Here is a 13440-nt window from a genome sequence, read left to right on the forward strand (position 1 = left end):
TGTTATTTAATTTACATTCTTTATTTTATTATATCGATATAAATATATTTTTGAAATAACAGTTTATTAACATTTCAGCATTTCCTTTTTCTTCAATGGATCCAGTTTTGATTGACAAATCACAGACACAGCTCTAGCATTTTTACTAATAATTTAATGAAGACCATTCAACATGACATTCTAAGAAGCCTTTGGAAGAAAGGAAATAACTTTGTTCCACAGAATCCTTTTGGTGCCTTTTAACTGCTGTACCTTTGATGAATCAGCAAATATTTTAGTAATTCTCTTCTTAGAAATAATCCCAAGAGTAATTGTTAATAAAACACTTAGTTAAACAGCGAAACTCCCTGCCACGGGTTGTTGTAAAATCTGAACGTTAAGAAAGTGGACAAATTATAGAAAAAACCCCACACAACTGACACCTCTGGTTCAGGACATAATTTAACTGTTATTCACACTGAATTAGTAAAGTATTTTGTAGAATTGTTTCTACAGCCAGCCCTATTCTTACATGTTTTGCTTTGCATTTGCTACAGGCCACTATCAGAAAAATATACTGGGCTACATGGACTTTTAATCTTACTTGGTACTGTCATTCTTAATGTCTGATGACAATTGCTGAATGATTTCCTCCTTTGATCTATAAACTGAACTTTATTTGTTTCTGTTACTGTGTATTAGCTTAATAAAAACTTAAGCTTTTCATTTATCTCTGATAAGTCATATTTCATCAGCTGAGAGTAATCCAAGATTCTAAATCTCTGTCATGCATCTTAATTTGATCTGGAAGAGGCTTGGACATTTTGCCTCACATATGAAAGAAAACTAGAATGTCACTATTAATTTACCATTATATAGTTAATCAAATATTGTTAATGTCTTGGTTTTACCTGAGCAAGTCTGATTTTGTCCTAATAATTCACTTCATTATACAGTAAACTGAGCCCAGAAAAATCTCTATCACATCTTCTATATAGTTTTAAAACTGTCTGAAGGGTAAAAAAGCACTGCTTTAATCTACAGGGGCTACTTACTGCCACAGACATTGAATTATATCTAGTTCAGTCTTAACCAACTTTTGCTTTTAAATTCCCAAATCGATCCTGAGATGTTTTAATTCAAAAGTACTACCACAGCTACTCATTAAAAACAGATCTGTCTGCTGACATATATTATAAATGGCAATTGCAAGTTCTTTACCCTGAAAATTTCTGGATAATCTAGTCTGGACACCAAGACCAGACTTTTAGGAGCGAATACTTCTGCAGGCGGAATTAAACCAGACTCCTCTTCACCTTCAATTTCTTTTGTTCCCTTGAAAGAAGAAACACTTCAATTAATAGGCAGAAAGAAACCTCAAATGTTAGCATTCTCACAGTTTTAGAAAATAACTGCATTATTTGGAACCGGCAACGAAGTCAACTAACAAGAGCACATTCCAGGGGTTGCCTGAACTCCCTGGAAGTTTCTAGATGTAGTTCAACTTACTGAAACTCACCCAGGAATTCATGCACCAACGTCCCTGAAATATAGTTCTCTGAGACAGCAGTTTAACAGGACAATGGTTCACATTAAATATCCCATTTCACATTTTAGATAGTGAAGTAGACCATAGAAAAGATCCTTTCACATCAAAGTGTTAGCTGATTTACAATCAACCATGCTCCAAATACCGAAATCACGTATTTCACAAAAGAATGTTTGGTTGGCCTCCTCATATTAATATAATCCAGTTTCTTTCAGAATTTCCAAAAACATTATAGCTAAAATTATCTATAAAGTCATCTCCAGCCTGACCTAGTGAATTTGGAATCTAAAGTTATTTCTTTACAAGAAGACTAGTTCAGATTTCTCAAAAAGATTCCTCACACTTAGGAATCACTAAGGTTAAAAAAAAAAAAAGGCACAGCGCAGATAAACTTGCAGTTGTTCGTGGTATTGTGCAAGTTGCTACAACCTCCTTGCCAGCGCTTATTATTCAATCGCAAATAGTTTATTATTATTCATAGCCAAAACTAAGGATGTCACTAAATATTTTCATTTCTAAAATTCCACACAATCTTTGAAAAATTCATTAACTGAGTAAGTTTTCAAATGACAGAATGTCCGTGCTTTCCAATTTTTGCATGTAATTCTCTCCACTCCCACACCACCCACCACATTTTTTTTTATTTGTTCCTCTGATCGAGCATTCTTCCAAGCAAAAATCACTATATTAATTAGGAATATGAGAGGAATTACTCCCATTTCCATATGACAGCATGAAATATCTGCCTTCTATTTCTGTCATGTTACTAGCCATCGTTTCAGTTTATTAAAAAAAAAAAAATCCAACATCACTTTTCTATTAAATGGAAGAAACCTGATAGAAATGCCCTTAAATGGCAGGAATGCTGTGAGTTCATGAGCTTTATTTCACAACCTCAACTCAGAATGCACAGTTTCTTTAGGTGAATGCTAACCCACACTCAGCATTCAAGTTACTCAAAAAGAGAGTACTTACATTTTAATCAAAATAACTTGGTTGATTCAGTATAACATTTTCATACCAAAATAAAATCAATTGGCACAACAATATATATACACACATTAGAAAACACTTGTCTTTGTACATTAAATTTTACCTAAATGGCAACCAATACATTAGCAATGTATGCGTTTAGTCTACTTTGCATCTCATTTCTAGGTTAAAATTGTGATGCACAAATTCACAGAGAAACACAATAACTCAGTAGTTGCACGTCCCACACATTCATTTATTTTCATCCATTTTAATGTTGACAGGAGAGAGTTTTTACAGGAACTACAGTTCTCTCCCGCTGCCCCCAGAAGTCCAAGAATTGTTAAATTACCAACAGAAGTTTACTGTATCAACTGCTCTAAACAGAAATTATGAGTTCTAGGCATAAAGGCAAGAGATTCTGGATATCTGACAAATTGTGGACCCTGAAATTAGGAAAAATGAAATTAAAACACATTCCACGTTACTAAAGGCAAGGGAATATGGAAGCTCCTCTATATTCACATGGTACTGAGATAATGAAAACTCAGGGTGCATAGCCAGGGAGGAGTTTCTATAAAAGACCATTTTCATAAAAATCTACTCAACTTCAGGTCAAGTCTTGAATTAATTCATAATTAGATTTAATTTAAAACTTTCAGGGCACAACAGCAGCACAATATTGATTGATAGATCTTTTACACTATAAAGCCACTCTGTCTTACTTCATAAAAGATTTACAGAACATGCACTGTGACAGGCCATATTTCTTCCCCAGCTCAACGTTCTGACAGGCACGCAGGCACATTATTAGGAGTCAGTAGACTAAGTAGATAATCATTTCAAACACATGACTTTTAACCTACTTTTCAAGCAAAGTATTAACAGCATAAGCATTATGTAGCAATACTAATTACAAAGCAGTAAAGCCACAAACGTAATTCTTTCTATTTCCACTTCTGCTCAGACACATGCACATTTCATCTTTCTTTATTCCTTTGGTCATCCAAGGAAAAAATATTCTCTAACCAAAATTAACAAAATAAAGGAGTTGGTTATGTCTTTTTTTTTGTCTTCACAATAGCTTTTTATTTTATAAACGTAGCCTTCAGTTTACAACTTACTTCAGAGTAAACGGATGTTGAGGAAAACCTTGCTAAAAATACATAGACTGAAAGATGAATTTAAATTACAGACTCACAGAACCACAGAACCATTTAGGTTGGAAAAGACCTCCAAGATCATTGTGTCCAATCTTTGAGCAATCACCACTTTGTCAACTAAAGCATGGCACTAAGTGCCACGTCCAATTGTTTCTTGAGCACTTCCAGGGACAGTGACTCCACCACCACCCTGGGCAGCCTGTTCCAATGTTTAACAACCCCTTCCATGAAGAAATTCTTCCTGATGCCCAACTTGAAGCTTCCCTAGCACAGCTTGAGGCCAACTCCTCTTGTCCTGTCGCTGTTGCTTGGGAGAAGAGCCTGACTCCCACCTGGCTACATCCTCCTTTCAGGTAGTTGTAGAGAGCAATAAGGTCCCCCTGAGCCTCCTTTTCTCCAGGGTGAACACCCCCAGCTCCCTCAGCCACTTCTCACAGGACTTACTCTCTAGAATCTTCACCAGCTTCATTGCCCTTGCCTGGATGTGAATTGGTTAATTAAGAAGTAAAATATTGCTAGTTTCTTTTTCTTTTTTTTTTGTTTTTAATCTAGTTGATTACTATAGTTTTCCTTTTGTGCTTTTACTGGTTGGAAGAAGATGATAATGGTATTTGGTTTAATGCTATGGGGCTTCCCTTATAGCTCTCATCTATATTGCTGACTATTGCTGCCTGCGTCCTACCATAGAACAGATATAGAATGTTCTTAATTACAACTAAACATTGAAAGAGATTCCTTTTTTTCTATTTTTCTGGGTTTTTTCTACAAAAAGGCAGACTTTGAAGACAGCTGAGATTAGAAAAATGTACCACTAGAGTGCAAAACAGTTTATTGTATAGGTAGGATATGGCTGAGAATATATCATAAGTTCAAACAGAAAATCTTATCTGGCTTTACAGCAGAGTGTTTGTTTTGTTTACTTGCCCTCTTTTTTCCCTTCTCTTTTTCTGCATAAATAATATATGATAAACAAAGTCAGAAAATGGTGAAACTTCTTTTGAAGGACATATGATGCAACTTCATTTTGCTCAACTTGTTTGCTACAGCTATAAAGTGGCCTCTTAAGAGACTGGCCAAAAAATGTGTGTGTTTGTGTGTTCTGTACATTTAAAGCAGACCAATATATACTTAAACTCAATTGTTTTCATGTATTTTAACAAATGTTCACACCCACAGCTATACTAAAATATATATACAACCGCTTAATTGGTGTCCTTTGGCTTTAAAAGTCCTTCCACATTTATAAACAAGTGTAAAGCTGGGCACAGTTTGCAGCATTTTATCAAGTAACAAGATAAGATTTTGAAAGCTTGATATTAGAAGAAAAATTACAAAACAAAGGATAATTTAAATAATAAAATATGGCATATTTTCCTCAAATAAATGGGTGTCAGCCAAGAGCAAAAAACTTTCTTAAAACTGAGATGTATATTAAATATTTTCTTCTTATGCTACACACAGGGTCCTGTGGAAAAATGATTTACACACTGTAATGGAGCAAGTGTTGAGCAGTCACACACCCCTCCAGTTCAGTACCTGTGCCCACCTGTTTTGGGAGATGTTACAGGGAATGTAATGAACACTGCAAATCTATGAAATCATGCAATGCAGAGTGCACAGGCTTAGCTTAACAACATATGACTGATACCATTTCAAAACTTCACCACAGTCTCATGTTAAAACATTTGTGGATTACTTGATGCCTGACGAAGGTTGACCCCACGCTCCAAGTTTTTCCCCAAATGGCAGTGGACTACGAAACATCCTTCTGCTTCCCACCCACCCACTTCCATAAAAGCCATTGCAAGTACAAGATCTCTCCTGTCAGTCACATTTGGTTGACACTCAATGTGCTTCAATGTTGCATGTGGTAAATCAGCACATAAACAGATATTTTCATGTAAGCAGCAATTTCTGCTTAAGAAATTATGTTAAAACTTTTAGAAGAAAAAAGTGACTGATTTTGTGCTACTTCAGTGAAAAACTGCAACTCATGTGGCAGCCAAGAAAACTTTACTCATATTAACCTTATCATTTTTCATTAAATGAGATATTAATTGCCGTGATGTAGCCTTCAAACTTTAAGGTTTAAGATATTAATGAGATATTAATTGCCGTGATGTAGCCTTCAAACTTTAAGGTTTCCTCTTGAACTTTTATAAATCTGATTTTGCCACAGCAATCATATTATTTAAACATGTCAGCTCTGCTTCTAAATACTGACATTTAACTTAAAAACAACAATGTAGCCAAAATCTACATTAAAAACTAACGTAAATTTTTTAAGATGAAAATGACCTACCAACAGAGCCCAAAAAAATTCTCACTACTACTGAATGTAGCTGGTGTTAAGGGACTTAGACAGCTTGAGAACACAGTAGAATCACAGAATCATAGAATGGCCTGGGTTGGAAGGGGCCTTAAGGGTCATCTAGTTCCAACCCTTCTTGCCATGGGCATGGACACCTTTCACCAGTCCAGGCTGTTCAAAGCCCCATCCAGTCTTGCCTTGAACACTTCCAGGGATGGGTCAGCATTTGCTCCATCGACATGCAGCTGAATTACATACAAACCATAACCATCCTTACTCTCCCATCTTCAGACCCTGGACATGTCCATCTTCACACTTGAACACAAATGGCCAAATTTGCCATTTAGCAAACCTCCAACACTGAAGGCTCCTAGATAAAGCAGCTCTGACCTGTTAGCAAACTCCCCAAGACTATCAGCGGTCTATCCAGTCTTCACTTACTGGCTCTGCCTCCACTGTGTCCCTCTGGGTCTTTGAATTCCCTTTGTCAGAGATGCCACTCACATTCAGACAGGAGGACAAGCCAGGCATGCTGACCCTACATCTCCATTCCAGGGGAATATGCTACTGAAGCCAGTGCAATTTCGTTTTGACTAATGTTGAGTGGAGAAAAATTAGGTTTATCTTCATGTCAGAGGAAGGCAAATCAATTTAAACTGAGGAACTAGTACAAAAGTTAGAAAACACAAAGCATTAGATGCAGCTTTACTGTTCTGAAGCTGGCAGGCATTATTTGAAACTCAAAGGAAATCAAATGTGAACAGAAAATGAAATCAGAATTGTACTTTCATTCAGCCCCAGAAAGAGAACAAACATCTTTCATTACAAAACTTGCACTCTAGTACTTCATTATGTCAAAAACAGTTTGCCCTATGCAAAATTTTGCATTGAAATTATGCCAAGTTCAGCAGGCCTGTTGTTTTTCTACTAACTGCCCAGCAAAGATTTAGAGACCATGCATGATTTCTTATTTTAAGAAAAATTATTTGAAGTTTACTTTAGTAATCTTATGCCAATTGCTCATTTGGGACAGATCCCTTTCTCCTCATGTGACTTGGTCTCTGCTGGTCTTACTTGCAGCCAAATACACTCTTAGTTGGTTTATTAACAGTCAAAGGCCAAAAAACATTCAGCATCAATTAATTTTATTTACTTTCCAGATTATAAAAATGCATGTATCCAATAAATTCTAACACATGTATGAAAGTTAAAATAAACTTAGCTGAGTGCTTCCAGAAGACAAATCTGCATCCTGCCTACAATATGCTATACTGAACTAAAACCACAGGTGAACAGATCTGCTTCATGGCTTGTCCACACACTCAGAGTCATACCACTGCAGCTAAACTTATACTGGAAAAATTAAACCAGCATAAAAGCCATTATCTTGATTTAATAATTTCAAAATGGGACAATAAACTGTAGTAATGCACAGTAGGGAGTCTATCAACTAAAAAAGATAAGGATCAAAGATAGAAAAATTATGTGAAGATCAGAACTTATCAAATAGAGCAACCTCAAGTCGCTATTGCAGATCAGCTCACTCACTCCCTAAATATTAGTGACACTTCAGAGTAATACTAAGTCATAATAAGGAGTTTGCAATGCACCTTCCAGCATTACACAAAATTGACACCACCACCATCTATTAGATGTTTACCATTCAACGCACCTCACTTTGAAAACTCCAGAAGGTGCTGATATTCGTTATTATCTAAATACATGGAGGAACAAAAGTAACCTCACACCCACGCTCTCCCCCTTTCAGTCCAGCTTTCGCAGCCATCAGCCAAAGCATCCCCCTGGAGGAGGCCATTAGGATGTCCAGCCCCAGAAGATCTGGGAAGTCCAAGGTAATGTCATTGAGTTGCCCTGCAAATGCTGAAATTCCATGGGCAATAATCAATAGCATTCAGTAACTGCTTTTAACATGTTAACCTTAGCACTGAGGAATTTAAAGAACTACAGCACCAAGTCCTCAGCAAGAACTATGTGTACACAGACATAACTTCAGAGCTTGGAGTTTACTAAATCTTCCTGAATTTACCCAAAAGCAGAAAACTTGATCCATGAATTCCACCCTTTCAAGCTTTACATACTAAACTAAGATGAGAAGACCATAGAGATCTAGGAAACATAAGCAGAACAAATGAGAAAATTCAAATTAACTGAAGAAAGCTGGTAATTCGTACCCTATTTTAATTCAGTATAATGGTTTTTAAATAATATAGAACAGTATATGTAGAAGTACACCAAGGCAAAATTTTACACGCACAGATTATTGTTTTGTTTAATTAAAACACAGTTAATTTTTTTAAATTACATATGGGGAAATGTATTGAAAAGACTTCCAATGAATTGCTGAACTAGTATTACTGTTGTTGGAAAGTCACATGAGTTATCTGAACTCTACTGACAAAGAAATGTCTCTGCTTAAAAGACAGTGTCTCCTTGTCCTGTGGGCTGAGACTTGGGGCTGCTATATAGACACGGTGCAGGAGTTAAGAGGAAAAGGTGACCTTTCCCCAACACAAGTTTTTGTACCCTGCAACAGCATGAGTTCAAATTGAGGATGTGTGTGTGAAGGCATGAGCCAGAGGATAAACAATACAGGAGAAATTATTGCCAGAGTTATTAGGAAGATGGAAATATGCTTTCCTTTGTACAGCTGTTCTTAACTTTAAATTCTGGTCTAAAGAGGACCTTAAATGTATAAAAGGACATTAAAATACAAGTCTGTTTCTTATATAGAACATTATCTGCAGCCTTCTGTTTATGCCACCATAGAAAGGAAATAAGGCATTACTTAAATCTCTCTATGATGTCATACCAGCCATTTTTCAGTAGGTTCAGAAAGATGATGATGCAATATACCAAATACTATTTTTTAAATAGAGTTTTTTTAACACAAATTGTGATTTTGGGGCACTGACTGTAAAAACTAATTCTCTGAATAAATTCAACATTTGGTATATTCAAAAAAACTTCATCTTAAGAATAACATGCTAATCTAATATCCAGAGGGGAGTCAGATTTCACGCACAAAATGGGTACAACCGAACTGAGGGTTCTCATCCTCTGCCAAAAACCAAACATCAGTGACTCATGGAGCAGCATATGCTTTAGCACAGCAGGATCACCAACTCTCCAGTCCAAGCAGAAAAATTATAACTTTATGAAGCAAAGTCATTTTGTTGGCAGTTTTTCCCTTGACTCAGGAAATATCTGTGAATGTTGTGAATCTGCCATTTTATGGTTTGGGATTTTTACAAGTTCTTTTTCCTCTTTCTGCAGGGGAGGGCAAACAGAGGAAGACAATGTGAATGGCAGGAAGCAGGAGATTTGTGAATTATTACTCATGTCCATTTTCCAGAATGATATATTTAATCTTACTAACTTTGTGATCACAATGTTTTAACATGCATACGCTTAAGACAACACACAAGAATGATACAATCTTACAATGAGATTGTTATAAACAAATGTTTGGGGGTTTGTGCTGATCTCGTCGAGCAGATTTTCTGTAACGCAAGAAATGCAGTTGCACAGGCTCAATTACTGGCATAAATCATTCTCTAATTTGTTGATGGTGGGGTTGGGAAGAGAGGGCAAATTTCTTTCCAAGTGCGAAGCGATGTACAAATTGACCATTAGGTTCCCAAATTATGCAAGTCGACATTTTTTGAAAAGATTCTATCTGTGGTGCCCTTCCAAGCACTGTCAGTATAAATTCTAACTGCGCAACTGGTAAGAAGCACAGCTGAGGTCAGTAGAAGTATCTGCTGAGTCAAAAGCACTAAATCAAGTCTTTGTCTTCTAAGTGGCAACATCCAGAAACTGCTGTTAGAAATAAGAGCCTCATTTTAGCAAGCAGTGTGTACACCACAGAGAACTACACATACTGATAAATTAACGTGTGCATGTGTGTGTATACATGTATATATGCTTCTTTTTTCTTGTTTGTTTTGATGACTAATAAAGCTACAAACAGCATTTTATGGGTGTAGATGTCAGTTATGATTCTTCTCGATACCCACTGGCTGCTCAGCAGCTTCTAGCTTCAGTTGCCAGAAAAATAAACTGGGTAGACTATTTTTTTCTGTTGACAGGACAAGGTTTTCTCCAAAACAATGACATTTCAAGTGGATTTCAAACCAATGAAATTTGAAGTCCACAGAAATGATCAAAATACAACAATGAGATACCACACAACTCCACATCCATCCCCACTCCCTCAGCACCCCCTTAAAAACCCCAATCAGCTTTCAAGGCACTGTGAGGGAAGAGAAAATATATTTCAACTTACTCTCCTTCTAATTCCTGCAGATACATGCAAGTCAATACTGCATCCAGCTCTATTTGCTAGAGCATCTGAACAGCACCTTAAGCCAGACAGCAACACGGATAAGACAAAGCATGTGCTGGAAACATAAAAAGCTGGAAGGAGAAATCAGTTCAGTATTTCAGATTTCTTTACACTCAAGTAGGAACTTGAGGTGCGAGAGAAATCTTGCACATAAAACTACTCTGCAACACACTAGAGATGCCTTTCAATGACACCAGTTTTACCCTTGTTCATTCAGTATTAGACTGCCCCTACTAGTATACTCACATTCCAAAATTTAGACTGCTGGTAAGGTCAAACTTTCTAATGTTCCTTTTTAAACCCAGATGTATAGGGAACATAACCTTATACAGCTTTAGCAAATGTTACTGGGACAATTAAGTGAGACTGGCATCATAAAACAGAACAATTCATGAAGGACTACATGGCAAAGCTGTATCACCTGAAATCACAAAGCACCAAGTGAGTTCTATTCCCCTGTTTAATGGAATACCACATGTTCATCTTCCTCGTGAGCACAGATAGGGAGAATTAATCAAACTAAAGGTAACATCAATCCTTTTTATATATTACCACAACTTTATGAGAGTTGACTGGCAATCGAACTGACCAGCACCCAGGCAGATAATAAGCTCTGGGTCACTTCATCACTATGATTCATAGACACCAACTAATAAAACAACATTTTATTTTCTATCTAGGAGTACAAAGTTGAAAACAGGCCATCAGCTGACACCTAGAGCCTGTGCTTTCCTCTGAAAAACTTGTTATGACATGCAACTGCCAAGAGATTAAACTGAATCCAGGGCTTGCAGAAAAAGCCTTTCAGGGAGGGTATCTTTTTCCTGCAGACTATATAGCTTTTATAGTTGCTACCTTAATCTTGCACCCTAGGTTATCATGGGTACCTCCCAGGTATTCCATGTGAGTACAAACTCCTTACTTTTCAGGTGGTATTTATTTACAAATCATCCTGTAACAAACAACTGAAGCAGGAATGAAGGGAACCAAAGCTACAGAAGGAGTCTTCTCAGACCCCATTGTGTCTAAAAGGTTCTTGTAGAACCTTGAGCAGAAGGCTCAAAAAAGGTTTGATTGCTCTCTTCTAGCATTCACAAGTGAAGAAATCAGTTTGTTTTCAATTCCCACTTTAACTGACCACAGAAACTTCCAAGTGGTTGATTTCACTTTTTTTTTGTGAAGATGATTCTGCCAAGCCAAATATCTGATCTGCTCTGGCTGAATTCCGACCACTCTCGTGTATCAGCAAGGTTCACCTGGTGAAACCTACTGGGAAAGAAGTGGTTCTGTGGGGTTTTTTTGAAATTTAATCTAACTTTTGTCTTAGCAAGTTATATAATTCAGTTAAAAAAAAGAATGAACTGTATTTAACTGTGAAAAGTACTGCCCATATTTCATTTCAAGTCCTGTACCCTATGTTTCATGGACTGTTTAATGAGGCATGAATCTGAATGGTTAAATCAATATTACTGTCATAGTCCAGTGCTTCACAAGCTTATGTTTCATTACAGATTGTACATGTGCTGAATTCTTGCCTAATGACCATGTAACAGGGCACGTTCAATTATTCTCTTTGGGTTTCAGAAAGAAACAGGAAGTTTGGCTATAAACAATGCAGTCATAGAATAAATTTCACCACAGCAAGTTCATCTGAAAAATATGCATTCTTTACAACACAGCCAGGAATGGCATTATGAGAACCAACATCCTGCTGCACTCAGTTTTTATTGTTTTGGGTTTTTTTAACTTTGGGTTTTTTTGTATTAATACTTAGGCAATATAAGAAAAAAAACCCCTTGTAGTTAATACTGGATGTTTTGTGATGACCATTACTTCAAAGATGTGCATAGGGAATCAAAAGCAGCTGCTGGAAACCACAGGATAAATAACAAGTTTGCTAAATTTAGTATATGTTATGAAATACATCGAGTGGAGGAAGAGTCAACCACTGTAAATTTTTATCAGCTCGGAAAGAATTGCTATAGAATATTTCACTCTCTACTTACAAAATAAAGGAAATTAGACATTAGAATTCTAGACATTAGAATTTTTAATAGGAATGTGTCAGTTGATCTACACTAAAATTTAAGACTAAAATACGTCTAATTTTTGGGTACATTTCTGCTTTTAACTCCTTCTAATAATCTACAAAAAATATCCACCTAAACTGTAGTGCTAATGAAATAAGAACAACTATTATTCTCTGGCTTCCAGTTGTGCCTAGAAAAAGCACAACATTATTATTACTACACCACATCTTTCAAATATTCTACAAATAAAATTTCAACTCCAGTATTAAATGAACAGAGTACTCTTGTTTTATTAAAAACCACTTTCTTAAAATAATCAATAATGTTACAGTTCTTCACTAAAAGAACAAAAAAATACTTTACCTAGCAATCTATTTAATCTTAACTAATTCTATTATACTTAGTGCCAAGGTCTTACTTATTTTTTAATTTCTATGTAGGAAAGAAAATATTTCAAAACATAACAATGAGAGTCTGCAATTACAGATTGGGTTAGGTTTTCCCTAGTTTATAGATTCTAAAGATTCCAAGTATTAAGTCACAGCAGAGATTCTAGGGAGGACTTTACATTAAGTGGGAAACAAAATGTCTGTTTTTGAAAGAACAAGGTTGCCAAAAGAAAAATTAAATACATGCTTAAAAACAAACACTGCCAAGTGGCTGACACCTAAAATCTGACCTAACCAACAACTGAATAATTACTCTATCAGTTTTAAAATCTTGACATTTACCCCCACACAAACCTTGCCAATAAATGCACTTACAGAAATATGTATATCCACGGGGCAGGCCAGCAGAGGGAGCATAAGTTAATAAACTTTTTCCTAGAACAAGGCTTAGAATCATCCATGCTATGTCAAACACGAAGGGAAATAAAAGGAACACCATATTGCCTGTCTCATTAAAAAAAAAAAACCAAACAACCAAAAACAAAACAAAAAAAAAAAAAAAAAAACCAACCAAAAAAAAAAAACCACCACCAAAAAAAATTTTATGAGATGTTTTTGGTTGTTTGGTTTTTTTTTTTTTTTTTTGTTTTGTTTTTGGTTGTTTGGTTTTTTTTTTTTAAT

General features: G+C 36.0%; 1 protein-coding gene across 1 annotated transcript in view; it reads right to left on the reverse strand.

The window, feature by feature from the left end:
• LOC108502231 (myotubularin-related protein 13-like) overlaps positions 1–13440 on the reverse strand; it is a 165640-nt gene that overhangs the window by 43551 nt on the left and 108649 nt on the right. Inside the window, exon 4 of the mRNA XM_017824963.1 lies at positions 1201–1314. Within this exon, the coding sequence (XP_017680452.1) occupies positions 1201–1314 (114 nt within the window). The remainder of the gene's footprint in view (positions 1–1200; positions 1315–13440) is intronic.

Source organism: Lepidothrix coronata, unplaced genomic scaffold, assembly GCF_001604755.1.
Source record: "Lepidothrix coronata isolate B3197 unplaced genomic scaffold, Lepidothrix_coronata-1.0 Scaffold115, whole genome shotgun sequence".
In the NCBI taxonomy this organism is placed as follows: Eukaryota; Metazoa; Chordata; class Aves; order Passeriformes; family Pipridae; genus Lepidothrix; species Lepidothrix coronata.